General features: G+C 39.7%; 1 protein-coding gene across 1 annotated transcript in view; it reads left to right on the top strand.

Moving 5' to 3' along the window:
• Positions 1-14,695, top strand: part of atp8b1 (ATPase phospholipid transporting 8B1) — a 32,999-nt gene that overhangs the window by 279 nt on the left and 18,025 nt on the right. The window contains exons 2-5 of the mRNA XM_056404048.1: positions 11,676-11,857; positions 12,189-12,286; positions 14,320-14,433; positions 14,534-14,632. Coding sequence (XP_056260023.1) covers positions 11,695-11,857; positions 12,189-12,286; positions 14,320-14,433; positions 14,534-14,632 — 474 coding nt within the window. The 5' untranslated portion in view covers positions 11,676-11,694. The remainder of the gene's footprint in view (positions 1-11,675; positions 11,858-12,188; positions 12,287-14,319; positions 14,434-14,533; positions 14,633-14,695) is intronic.

Raw genomic sequence — 14,695 nt, forward strand, 5'->3', positions numbered from 1 at the left:
CAATACATAAATATAACCGTGTGTGTGTGTATGTGTGTAGTGTGTGATTTTCTTTGAGGTTTGTCGTTAATAAGTGTTTAAAACACCCAGAGCAGGATCAGGGTTTCACCTGGGAAGCCGCCCAGGTGAAACACCTTTGCTCTCCCCTGAGAGGAAAGGTGAGCTATTGTTTGTACTTTTCTTTCTCTTTTTTTTTTTTTTTCATTTTACAGAAATGTAGTTTCAACCACTCTAACGGAGAATTCAGAACAGTCCCTTCACACACTTTTTTTTTTTGTTGTTGTAGTTGTAGTAGTCTGGCTCTGTTCTTGACTTTCAGTTTCACAGTCAAAAACTCCCGTAAGGTTTTTCAGGTTTGACAATTTAATCCTATAAGATCCCTTAAAAGGTCTAAAAATCCCACGATTGTCTGTCATGTCTAAACCAGAGTGAATTATAGTAGAAAATAATGACATTACTGACTTTCCAATGTACTGGTTTGGAAAGGTTTCTTATAGTTTGTCCAACCCGTTTATATCAGTAAATATTAGAAACTGTCAAAGGCAACAACCTGCAGCCTCTCTCAAACATTTTAAACAAAAAACTGACTTTCTTTCATGATGAGGTTTTATCTTTAAAATACCAAAACCATTTACCATGTGTAGACATGAAGGAATATACAGAAAAGTAGTGATGTAGATCTACAGCAGGTAGATCTGCTTCAGCTACGCCTATGTTGTTGAAGGTACCACATTTCCTGAAAGCTATTTCCCTGAGCTATTGTCATTATGTGTGTACACTACAACATGCCACCATATATTCAAAACGTTTATTTTGCCACATTGCAAAAGAAGCTTAATTATTAACTAACAAAATGAATAGGCCTTCTTTAAGTAATAGGGCCAAGCGGTTAATTCAGTTTTCTGTGAAACACAAGCTGTGGGGGGAAAAAAAGAGGCAAACAACAGAAGAGAGCAGAGGGAATGTTCAGGTTCAGGATGAACTGAACTTGATGCCGCACAAACACAAATTATAATTGAAAGTTTGGAACATTTTGACAAAGACTCTGCTGCTGGCGAAGCTGTTTTTACCAACAAGGCTGCTGCATTATCAGAGTCTCTCTGAGCTTTTATTGTGGCAGAAATATCAGTATTTCACATCATTTCTTTCCTTAGGTTTAAAATTATATTTATGTGTAGTTAAATAATTGATCGGCGGGCCGGTCAGACTTGATTGACGGGCCGGAGTTGGCAACTACTGACTGAGGCCCCCCCCACAGGATTGTAACACGTGGCTGAACCTTTCCATCAGATAATCAAGTCAAGTGTCATGCCATGATGACTAGGGGGAAAATAGCATATGTTTTAAAAAAAAATAATAATAGAGAAACATCAGCATCTGTGTTTTGTGTTTCCTGTAACATCTGTGGGATGGATGGATGAGTGGGTGGATGGATGGATGAGTGGGTGGATGGATGGATGGATGAGTGGGTGGATGGATGGATGGATGGATGGATGGATGAGTGGGTGGATGGATGGACCCTTGAAAGGGACAATGAATTTAAATTTTTCACTAAACTTGTACCTTTTTCCTGCATAACTTTCGTGCTCGGTGAACCGGAGGTCAATCTTTAATGGTACAAAGAGAGATTTTGGCTGCAGGATCACTTAACCATGTTACCATATGAAACCGTGACACGTGTCCAACCCACCTGGATGTTTGAATTCGAGTCTTTTGAGTAGGGAAATCTTTGTCTTCTTTATGGAAATGGTCGCCCTTGAAAGAATTGGTAGAAAATTTGAATTGTGACTTTAGAGGCAAATGGACGGATTCTGAAGCTGTAGCTGAGGTGAAGGCGTCATGGCAGCTGTTTTAAATCTTCTGAGTATTTCCCGGATGACATTTGTTTGTCTGTTTGGCGCTGGAGCTTTCTGTCGGTGTGCTAGTTTTTCTTCTTTCACCTGTCTTAAAAGTCTTGTCATTTATCTACTTTGTTTTTTTTTTTACTTAATTTCTTTATTTTGTATGTTGTCAAATGATCTCAGTTTCTTCTTAATATCTCTTAATGATCTTCTTAAGTGTCAACTAAAAGTGGCTTGAGATAATTCAGTTATTCCCTGTGGAGTTTCCTCATATGACAATTTTTTAAAATATTTTTAACGCATGGCAGCCTTTTCGTTCCCTGCCTTTTGCTAGTGCACCATGGTTCTCAGCACATTACCACCACCAACTGTGGAAGAGTGTGAAACAGAGAAATGATCTGACAGCCAGTCAGTTTTATTTACCGTGGGCCTAGAAACATGAAACTTTAGCCAACTCTATCCCAGACAGCAAAATGAACCTTCTTATCCATCATATGCCGGAGTTCTCGGCCCGAGTCTGGCCCAGATACTTCCACATCTGGGCAGATGCCGGCTGTTATCCTCAGGTATTTACTGACAGATGGAAGATTTTCTGTGTGTGCACCAGAATTGGTCCAAATGTGGAAGTGGCCTCTGACATTCATGATGTATACGGCCCGGATTCGGGCCGTGGAACCTGGCCTGTACTGGGCTAGAAGAAAACAAGTATGTGGCCCAAGTATGGTCCGGATTTCTTTAGGTCTGTTTCTCCCAAAATGATCTTATTAGCAGAACTGATCAACGCATTAATGTAAGAGTGAAGTAAATCTTCTGTTCACTGCGACTCGGCAGAAATGCCCGTAATTTCCCACCTTTAAAAACCCATTCATTTATCCATTGATAATGATTAATGAAGGCTTTTTTGTTTATTTGTAGTGATCCATAGCATCACTAGTGGTAAGGCAAACTAGGAGTCAAACAGAATTTGCCTACATAGGGGGTGGTGTTCATGTATGTACGTCGTTTCTTGTGATTTGTGCTGAGCTGAAGGACTGCAGCTCATCGTCCGTGGACCTCTAACTCTGCTGGTGTTGGTGTCTCGCTCAGCTCTGCATGGGATCACATGTTGCAGTAGCAGCTGGTGTCTCTGTGGACTGTCTGTCTGTCTGTCTGTCTGTCTGTCTTTGAATTCATCGTCTGGGCTCCAGCTGTGAGCGGAATACTGAAGAACCTCATCGAAGACTCGACTCATTAACCTTCATTAAGACACGCGCACCCTTCTGACATTAACCAGCTCTGAAGCCATTAGTGGATTACTTCATTAGTCGATCAACAAGCAATTCATTTTTGATTTTGATCAATTATTTGTTTAATCATTTGGCAAACATCCAGTTACAGCCCTAAGCTTTTGTTTGCTCAGGATTTTAAAATATGTTTCAACACAAAAGTCAGCCAAAGAAAAGAAAAGGAAGAATCTTTATTTACAGTCATCTGGTGTGTCATCTGTTAATCCCAAATCCGTCTGTTAATATTCAGGTTAATACCAAAATGGACGTCATTAGTGGAGATTTTTGTGCAAAGTGTTTTTGTCGGTTATCTCCGACGCAATGATTATAAAAACTTTAGGAGTTTCTAAAATAATCAAAATCAGTATAAATACAATTGTACTTTTGAATAACTTTAACAGTATAAGGTCAAATTTTCATTTCTTATGCTCAGGTTCACCCACTTCTGTGACAGGCAGCGGGACACGTTCACGTCACACTACCAAAATGAAATCATGCAAATTGGATGAAGTATTTAGATCTGACACAAAGTTGAACATCATTCATTGAGACAGGAGAGGGAATAAATGAGGATGTTGCTGCTCGGCCCAGCTCTGCCGGACACAGGTTGACCCTTTTTAAAGTCTGAGTTACCGACAGATTCCCCTCAGGTGCTGCAGAAACCCGACTCTGTGTTAATGTGGCTGATAGCATCTGTCCTCGCCCGGCCGTGACACTCAGTCACTGACAGAAATACTTAACATTCCCTGCAGCCCATCTTCCGCCACATCAGGAACTCATCGTGTGAAACGTCGAATAATTCAAATATCATTCATGTTTCTTAAACCTACCGGCTCTTTCTGTGCAGGGTTTGTTTTCTGTTCTGTTAATCACTTTGTTAACACATGTCAAAAAAACCTTTGGTTCAAAATTCACCTTCTGATCATCATAAATCAATCCTTGTCTTTTTGAAAACGAATTTTAATATTTTGTCTGTTCTCCTAATAACTGGTTGACAAATTCCTCTAGATGTGGCCTATTTGACAGGAATTGTAATGATGCAGGAAATATCCAGGTCCCATTCCCCTGAAAATGGCCTCCAGGAACCTCTTTGTGATTTTAGCACTCTCATGAATGAATCTCGTCATACTTAAAAACAGCACCACACTTCAAAACACAAGAGACCCCTTTTTTTCCTCCCAGGCTTTTTCTAATTTCATTTTCAAACTCGTAGTCGTCTGGCTGAAGTGATATTACTGAGACATTATCGGACTTCACACAGCTGACTCTGGAGACAAAAGTATGGCTGTACTATATGCGGTTTGGATATTGCACTCTGCCATGTTCCGATTTCAATTATATTTTCATTTAAATGTGCAGCCTCACGCAAAAGGCTTCATACGACCTTTTTCATACGTGCAGTAGTTGAATCAGTCAATGTGTTTACATTCAGTGATTATCTCTCTATGTAGTGGTTTTTATCGTTAATGGCAGAGTCTTTTGTTCTCACAGGATCCACTCTGCACACACAGACACAGGAGATTCATAGGAAATGATGCAGTCACTTACGTTACTGTACATAAAATCATATATCGGTAGGTTTTAAAATCGGTAGTATAAAGTTTTTGCAACAGAACCACTGACCTATACATCATAATGATAATAAACCCCATGTTTTTGTAGCACGTGTACTTGACACTTCACGTCTTCTGACACTGTTTTCAGTGTTGTGGTCTCGGGTCACAAAGTCTCTCCTTGCGTTTTGAGTTTTTCTGAAACCTCCTCCCCCCTCTCTCAGGTTTCACTGTTGTCGCTCAGGTATGTTCTCCTCTGAATCCCTCCCCCTCGCGCCTTCCCAGCTCTTTGTTGTTGCCACAGCAACGCCGCGGGCCAGCCACCTAAACCTGTTCACAGAGAGGGGCAATCCTTGCAGCCCTGCTGCTGCTGAACCTCTGATTGGTCGTTTTTTTAGTGGATGAAGTAACAAGTGATCTCGGGGGGTGTGTGGGGGGGTTTGTGATGTTTTTAATGAGGCTGTTTTCAGGCTCGGTGAATGTCTCAGGCTAACTACTTCATTCACTTCAGTACTTGCCCAAAGTTCAAGAGACAGTTCATCCAGCTGTAGAGTTGTATAAGGCTGATGTCATCATTTCACACAACTAGTACTAAACCCAGACAGTACAGCTATCTTGCACAAGCGTTAAAGACAATCAATAAACAAAGCCACGCTGTGGTGGGCGAGGCTCCTGGGTATCGCTGGATTCGTGTCCTAGTGCAGAGAGTCCTGTGAGAGGAACATTGAGGACGGTGTGTAAGGAAGTTTGAAACACGAACACAGAACGGGTGGAAAAACACTTCTGCATTCAGCAGCTCTTCATACTTTGCAACACAATTAACATTGTCAGGAAAAGGAAATGAGCCAATCATATGTGTCCTTCATGATTTTGGGTTTGGCTCATGTGCTGGTATTCTTGATAAACATCTCCTGTTGCTCTTTTCTTCCTTGTTAAAATGTTGTTGTTGGGCTGCCAGCAACAGAGCCCCCTTTGTTGGTTCCCCCCTGAATCAGATTTCACATTCATAACCCCTGGCCATGTGAACCCCCCCTCTATAGAACAATAGCTCTATGCCCCCCAGGTGGTGTTGGTGGCTATCTGGTTGTTAGTCTCTCTTAAGCAACAAGGGAATAAAAGATAAACTCAGGTTACTGTCTGAATAAGCACATTAGATATGTGTGGGGCCAGTGATTACTTTAACTATCGGTTGATCAACAGATTATTTTCTCGATGAATCACTGAAGTGTTTGACATTAAGTGTCTCGTGTTGTCTGTCGTTCGATCAAAAGCCAAAAACATTATATAATTAGAAATATGTTAAAATATAATATTAAAAAAAAATATGATTAAATATAACATAAGACAAAGAAAAGTTTGAGAACAAAGAACCTTCAAATGTTTGTTTTTAAGTTAAAGTGGTAGTTCCAGGAACTTTTTTTATCCCTTTCCTCGACATTGTGAGATAAGATATTTTTCAACATTTTGTCAGAGATCATAATGTGGATCTGACAGACGTGTGTGGGTCTGTTTGTTGCTCCACTGACTGCCATTCTAGTTTTAAATGGCATGCATTACCTTCAGTGATGACTGGTTTCTCAAAGAGTGTGTGGATGAATGCAGCCGTGAATACAGAGCTTCAGCTGAGTATTATCTTGGTGTGGTATGTTGTTTGACTGTTTGATGACGACAGTTCAGCTAAAAAAAAAAACTATATATATATATATATATATATATATATATATATATATATATATATATATATTGGGATTTAAAAAAAAAAATTGGGGATTTAAAAAAAAAAAAAAAAAAGTAAAATGTTTGCTTTGTGGAAATCAAGTTATTACAATGTGCACAAATGTTAAAAAGTAACATAGATGATAGCTTGCTATGTGAGCCACCTCATGGTGGCCCAACCCATAAACTCTGATGTCGATGATTAAGCCCCTGTCCCACTGGGGAAAAAAACATCACTCCTTGCAGGTGTGTGTGTGTGTGTGTGTGTGTGTGTGTGTGTGTGTGTGTGTGTGTGTGTGTGTGTGTGTGAGTGTGAGAATCGGCTTTTATTAGTGTATTAACCCGTGTCTAAGAAACCTGCTTATACCTGCTCATTTTGGGGTAAAAAGGGAATAAGATTTTGTGGACCAGTTGCTGTGGTGGGACTGTCCTGACTCAGGATAGTGAGCTGACTCTGACTATCTTGTAGTGGATCTAGAGATCACATCTACGAGAGGGCTAAAAAAAGACTCTGATGTGAGCTCTGAAGAGATGTTATCTCCAGTGAACGGTGTGTGGATTCTACTTCAGTCTGTCTCACTAGCTAACAGCTGTCTGTAGATAATCAGGCCGGTGTCTCGTCGACACAAACAGCGCAGGTGAACTAGTGAGCAGACTTTGAGTTTCAGGCCCGTCTGTGCTCCGAGTGATCGTTACAATGGTCGGCAGTCTCAGGGTTATTATTCATCTTGATCTAATTAAACTAGCCTAACTTCTATTAGAGGTGCAACGATTTTATTGGCTCTCCACATGACACACACTTTAGTGATGCTCTGATCTTCATGTGTGTAAAAATGTATATAAAGCCTTCATATAACATGGGTCTTATTGAGCTGCTTCTTCCCATGAGGTTATAACATGTGAAATGAAGATGTGGCAGGTTAAATTACTCCTTTCCTTTGTGTTGTCCGTTGCTAACACTGCACTGTCTCTACTCGCTCACGCCACGGAGGAATACCTGGGCAGAAACCGGCATGGCGCCATCTCTCGGACTGGGGGGGGTTTATGAATCATGTTTGAATCGGTAGAGATAGAATCGTAATTCTAATGTGAACTTTTATTGCACTTAGAAGACGATAAAACTGGTGTAATAGATGTAATATTTACAAAGTATACAGCTTTCCCTAACTTTAAATAGAATAATAATTTTGTGATTCACATGTTATAGTGCTAATGTGATGTAATAAGGGCTCAACAGTACAGTGTTACAGTGGTGAGCATGTAGACCTGTTTCTCTGTATCACTGTAGGATCCATAATGAAATGCTGTTTACCGTCCTGCTGATGGAAACTTTCCTGCATCTAGAGATTAAAGTTGTGAAATGTTGTTGCACGCAAACACACCACAGGCTTGTTTTTTAAGTAGCTGCAAAGGGTGTGGAAACCTGCTCAGATGGAGTCGGGGCGACATGTCAGGAAACTGAGTCTCCAGCAGCTGATAATCAGCCTGGGGCAGGTAACGGAGATGTTGTGGTAAAAGTTCAATTTAATCTTCTCACAGTGTTAAATGTTGGCAGAAACATTGCAGCAACTTTTCCATTTTCATGCAGTCACAACAAGTCGTGTGAAATACGCGTTTATACGTAGATTGTGTTGTTAGAAATGGAGAGGAAACAAAGCTGAAGCCTCTCAAACCGGCTCTGTGCTGAGAGGATTTTGGGGATCGTCCCTCGAAAGCTCTGTGTTGAAACAGCACAAAGGGGCACATGATGAATCTGAATGTTTCTGATTAAATTATCAAGGTCTATAATACCTTTTTTTTTTTTTTTTTTTTTTTTTCTTTTTTTTTTAATTTTCTTTTTTTTTATAAAAGTTGACGAAACACAATTGCGAGTGATCTATGTTTCCATTGAGGGATGTTTTCTCCTTGCTCCCAAGTATTTCCATTTTAATTCTGTGAAATATTGTTTTGTCACATAGTCTGAAAAACCACGTCATGTGAGCACATACATTTTTTTTTTTGTGACACTTTAGAGTTTTTTCAAAATTCACACGTTTCTATTACTCATTTTTTGTGCCAGAAACAATACAGTGCTAAATCCTAGACATCCTCGTTCTTTTGTATCTAAGTAGTAAACTCATATCATCAGGCAACATAAATCAATTTACAGTTCTACCAACCAAGAGAAGTGAAAGCTATACTCAAAATGGACAGATAGAAAGGAAACTCCATTTGCACACACAGTCCTGTTCAGCCGTTTACTTGGTTCTTCCTGGATCTATTCAGTGTTTTTTTAGGTGTGTTTGTTTTTGGACTAATGAGCCTTATCAGCTGTGCTAATGGACTCCTCCACATCATGAAACATTAAACTGACGGGACGTGCCAACCTAAACTTGGCACCCACTAACCGGAGCAGTTAGGCGGATGTCGCAGGGATTTCCCATGAGGCCGCTGGTTCATTACATCATTAGTCAATGGGAAGACACGATGAGTAATGATACATATCATACATATCTGTAAAACATACAATGATTTCATCCGTACATATATGTTGAACACCTACTCTTCCTCCTACTGGTGGTTTCCCTTTTTAATGTACAGAAAGTGGACAAAATAAAGTGGACAGTTCATGATTATTAACACAGCTGTCCTCTCTGTGTCTATAAGTCTAACCCAACTTATCAGTTGTTAATATCTTCATCAACTAAAGATCAATACAGATTTGTAATACTGTAATTTTCCCAGTAAAATTCATCTTGAATTCTGCATTGAATGAAAGTTTCCATTTTTTCAACAGTAATCAAAGTATATTTAAAATGACAAAAGTATTCTTCCTTTGTATCACACAAGCTGTTATCCTGCTTCCATACGCTGTGGAACACTTGGCCCCGAGCCCATTGGCGTTGACTGAACACATACATCATTCTACACCACGTTATTTTCTATCTACAAAGCACTTATTGGCAAACTTCCTGGCCACCTGACATGTCTCAACTTTACACTGCACTAGGCCCGAAGACTATTTGGTCCTTGAGAATCAACATGTTTGCACTGAGATTGGGAAATTGGCTTTTAAATGTTAAGCTTCACACAAGTAGAATAACTTGCAAATTAAAAGAGTTAATTCTCTTTCTATGTTTTTAAATCTTTGTGAGCTGACTTATGGCAGTGTGAATGTGTGTGCTTCAACTGAGTCGTATTGGTTTTATTATATTATTGCTTTTATTGGTTTTGTTGATTATCCCTTCAAACACATATTTGGTGCTCTAGTAAATATGTGTGACTGAATCTGAATAATTTGTGTGTGTTCATAGTATTGAAGGAACATGTCACCAGTTCAACAGCGGGACTCACTGAAATGTCTTTAATAGTTTTTGAACAATAATGAAGCTATATGGCTCAGAGGAATTTGTTACACAAACAAAACTTAGTAGGATACATTCTTTGATGGTTTTGGCCTCTTCGTGGGATTTGTTGTTGTTTTTAATGTGTCTGTCATAGACTTATTCTATAAATAACTCTTAAAAGGTTTAAGCTTAGGAATGATTGACTAATTCATAAACAATCTTGACAAACAGCTGTTAGAGGTTTATCCAGATCTTCCAGTCAGACCATCAAACCCAGAATCAAATCCATGGAGAAACCTGATCAACAATTTACATAGTAATGATATTTCAGCATCACAAATGTACCTGTATTAACTCGGTTTCTCTCACTTCCTTAATCTGAAACAGGCCATGGGGTTTCCTGACCACACTGACATGGCTGGTGTCGTATTACTGCTTCAAAATAGAGCAAAGCTCATGTTAACACACTAAACTACAACGAGTCCTGAGACGAAGGTGCCAACGATCAGGAGGGTGTGGCCACATTTCTCACAGTAGATTGTGTATTCTCATTCTTTCATTACATGACACTTGAACACACAATGCAATGTCATCGCACACGCATCATATTACATCAGGAAGTTTGTCAAAGGTGACAGTAAACCTGAGCTGCAGCTCTTTCTTTTCTGTATCTGTATCACTGGCTATACAAAATAGGTCAAAGTGGATGTTCATTTTGTAAGTCATGATTACCAGCTATGATAATGGGGCTGGTGACACCTACTATGGGATCAATCATGGAGACATTTTTTCAGTCCTTTGGCAGGTGTTTATGTCTGTGGCTGGATTTTGTGCAAGATAGTGATGAAACTTTAGAGACGTGTAGTCGAGATCAGAATGAAGGTGGCATTTGAATATGGGTGTGGTCTGACCATAGACTGTGAAAAATGATGGCTGTAGCTTCCGTGACGTCATCCACAGGTTTCTGAAGAGCAGTTTTGAAGCTCAGACATAGCTGCTCCGCCGTCGCCACCTTGGCAGTGTCTGTCTCCGTCTAACTCTTGGTTAATCCAAACATTAGCAAAGAGGTGGAGCATGTTTGGAGCCAAGACTTCAGTGCATACCTGTTTATGACAAGCATACCTTCATCAAACTGTCACTCAAAGCAGCCACAACATCAATTATACATCGTTTTAAGTCTTATTAAATGTGAACAGGTGAGTTATATAAAAATTCACCCCAGTGCAGTTGTCACGAAGGAGGGAGTTAGCAAAACTGTTTTTTGTACCAGGCTGTAAACATGTTTATTTCTGCTGTAAAGTTGGACATTTTTACACAGGGATGACTCACTGTTGGAGCCAGACTCCAGTAGTCATTAGAGGAACTGCAGTCTTTGCTACTTCAGTGTTGGCTTCATTTTTCAGCCTCAGAGGTTGATGCTTGGTTCAGACCCATGCGTATTGAGTACTCATGTATTAATGTAGTAATAGAAACATTATTATTATTATTATTTTATTATAGTACTCATTGCTCTGACTCATAGGTCAGAAGATCAACATGTTGACGGGCGTTGCAGCTGGTGTGATTGCATCACAAGATGGTCTCTAGTTTTCCTCTATAATTTGAAATGCTGTAAAACATTTCAACTTCTTGCAGACCTGAGTGGACCTGATCCATCTGCTGTAGCCAGACATGCAAATTATCTTTATGTCTGCAATGAATCAGCTATTAGAGATATGATGTTTTGCCTAGTCACTATTTAGTGTGTTAGTCTGCTACCATTTGCTAATCAGCAATAAACACAGAATACATGTAATGACGTTAGTGCAAGTTGTCATAAACCCAAAGGTTTGGATAAATAAACATCTTGACCTGAAGATGGCGCTGGACAATGAAAAGTTTTTTTATCAGGGTTACATCAACGTGTGTACCAAACTTCTTCTGAATTATTTGGATTACATTAACCGATCAGCTGGATCTTTTTGTCTTTCGCAGAGAAACCTGAGCTGCTAAGATGAATCGGGAGCGCGTAGACTCCCAGGGCTCCATGAGGCCTGACGATGAGGTCATGCCATACAGTGACGATGAGACGGATGACGAATTACAAATCAGCTCTGAAGGAGAAGCAGAAGAACAGCCAGGAGCTCTGCAACCTCCTGTAGACACTAGACTAAGCGGTGAGTTACTAAAGATGACTTTTTTTTTTTTTTTTTTTTTTTTAATTACCTTTATTATGGGAAATCCCCTTTGTTAGTCATCCTTCCTAGAATCATCAGTCAATCTGTTTGTATACCGATATGTCTAGGATGCATTTAGCCTAGCTTAGCGCAATGACTGGAAGCAAGAGGAAATGACTAGCTTAGCTCAAAAGACACAATATATTTGTGGCAGTTCCAAAAGCTGTCTGATTTACAAGATGAATTTAAAATATTCCGGAGTAAACGACAGTAGAATTTTACAGACACAATTTTTCAAGGTTAACTTTTTTTTTTTTTTTTTTTTTTTCAGAGCTTGGTTGGAAGGTGAAAGCCAACGATCGACCTTACCACCACCTGCCAGAGTTTCAGAAGAAAGTCTTCCTATGCATCAAGAAGAGCAGATACTCTGTAAGTAACTGTTTACATACAACTACTACTTAATGAACGCGTCTGCAGGCGTCTTCACCCTCTCTTTGTTGGTCCAACCAAACCCTGACACACCCTGAACAAAGAGCAGGACAAGTATGTGTTTTGCATGTTTTTACCCATGGGCTATTCATCTTGCTGACTATCCCTTTTTAAAAAAAAAATTATAATAAAATAATTATGATTCTTTTCAGGCAGCCTTTGGTTACAGTTCATTTCTGAAACAATCAACCTGCAGGGCTTAAAACTCCCTGCAGATATAATCTGATAATTTGTTGCTTACAAGTGACTCTCCCACTGTGGGTAATGCAGTGCCATTTAAAGCAACCTGAAGTGTGGAGGAGCAGTACAATCACAAGTCATACTGATAAAGATTTTATCCTGCCATACAAACACAATACGATTCAATTTCAATAAACTTTATTTGTCCCCAGGGGGCAATTTAAAGGGCACATAGAGTAGACTATGTGACGCACAAATACAAAGAACACACGAAGAACACACAACCAGTTCAATACAAACCAATAAAAGCAATGTCAATTATTTGGCTTTTAACAAGACAAAAACATATGTTCAAGTATTCAATCCTGGTGGAAAGGGTCTATAAAATTTTCTGTATAAAGAAAATGATATATAACATCAACAAGGAAGTGTGCTGTGTTCAGTGGTGGTTTTCTGCTGAGTCATTTCTGACTCCATCAGGGCTCCCTGAGCTGTGGAAAGGTCATGTTTCAATACGCCACAAACTATTAATGCTTTGACAGTATTTTGTGTTAAATGCTGCTCAATGAATTGAATGCAGATGTAGGTGAAAGGTGAGATGAAGAGGAAGGATGTGAATGAATCACAACTACCTGTTGTACTATATTTAGTGGAAGTTTTCATACTTGCAGGAGCAAAATTAGATCGTTGCTTTTCCTTGGTTTCCGTATATGTTTTGTTGTATCATTCAGCTCTTTTCTTATGTGAGTCTACCCCACGTGGGGAAAAAAACATCATTTGAAGTACTTTCTCTGCTCAAATGCTTCAACCCGCTGCTGTTACTCAGCCGGTGAACACAGGAGTGTTTTTTGTTCCTGAAGCTTTTTGTCTTCTTTGCGGAGGCTGAAACCCGATCATCCTGCTACACCGACCTGTGTCCCACTAACAGACACATTAGACACAATGAAAGGAGTGGGACTGAAGCCAGAACGTGTTTCTAACAATGCAAACATTAATGTTCTGTACATTAGAGTTGCAGATTAACAGTAAGTGAGAGAATAAAAAGAGATCAATTCAGATATTAATAAAGCAATACCCCAACCCCAATCCCTTCTTCCCTCCTTCTTCCTGATTACAAGTCAGACAGCTACTGTTTGTCTCAAAGTGTTGGATTATTTTAAACTTTTTCATCCTTGGCATCATTTTCATTTCAATAATTGGAAAATGTACAGCAAGCAGAGTTTCTAAGAATCACTGGCTAAACTTTCACTGAAATCCTTCAGTAGATTTCCTCTTTAAAAGTAGTTTTTCAGTACTTGACAAAAGCATCGAGATCAGGTCACATGTCTGGTCATAGAAAGATGAAATTCTCAAAACATACAGATTTTCAGTGGACTCGTGAGAGTTCAACTTAAAAACACAACATTAAATCCAAAGCAACAGAGATCAAGGCATTGGCATGTGTCCAGGTAAAAAAAACTGCATCCTACATTTCCCATAATACAACTCAACAACTTTTCATTTGATCCTCTCTGCCTGGTGACACACAGATCCAGTTTGTAACACAAGTTACCTTTTATAAAAAAATTGTACTCTCCAAGCCCAAGCAGAAATCACCCCGATGGCGTCGTTGTGACATCAGCAGGGTCATCATCTCTCAGAGGATATTATATAGCAGTTTCAACAAGAGGAGTGGCACTCCTGATGACCAGTAAATGATGTGTGTAAAATCAATGCAGTTAAGATGTGCACAGTCTGCAGTGCTCATGTCTTTGTGCTCATCATTGTGTCTGCTGTGCGTTTCTCTTCTGCAGGGAAACGCCATCAAGACCTACAAGTACAACGTCCTCACCTTCATCCCCCTGAACCTGTACGAGCAGTTTAAGAGAGTAGCCAACCTCTACTTCCTGGCTCTGCTCATCTTACAGGTACGTTTTAACATAAACAAAACATCTGTCTTCTGATTTACATTTGTCCAGTAAAAGACAGACCAGTAATGACAATCACATGTTTGTGTTTTCCTGTCAGATTATCCCAGACATCTCCACTCTGCCCTGGTACACCACGCTGATCCCTCTGGTTGTGGTGCTGGGAATCACTGCCATTAAAGACCTGGTGGACGATCTGGTGAGACTTCTCCTTTTGACACACACACACACACACACACACACACACACACACACACACACA

The sequence above is a fragment of the Seriola aureovittata genome, chromosome 18, assembly GCF_021018895.1.
Source record: "Seriola aureovittata isolate HTS-2021-v1 ecotype China chromosome 18, ASM2101889v1, whole genome shotgun sequence".
In the NCBI taxonomy this organism is placed as follows: Eukaryota; Metazoa; Chordata; class Actinopteri; order Carangiformes; family Carangidae; genus Seriola; species Seriola aureovittata.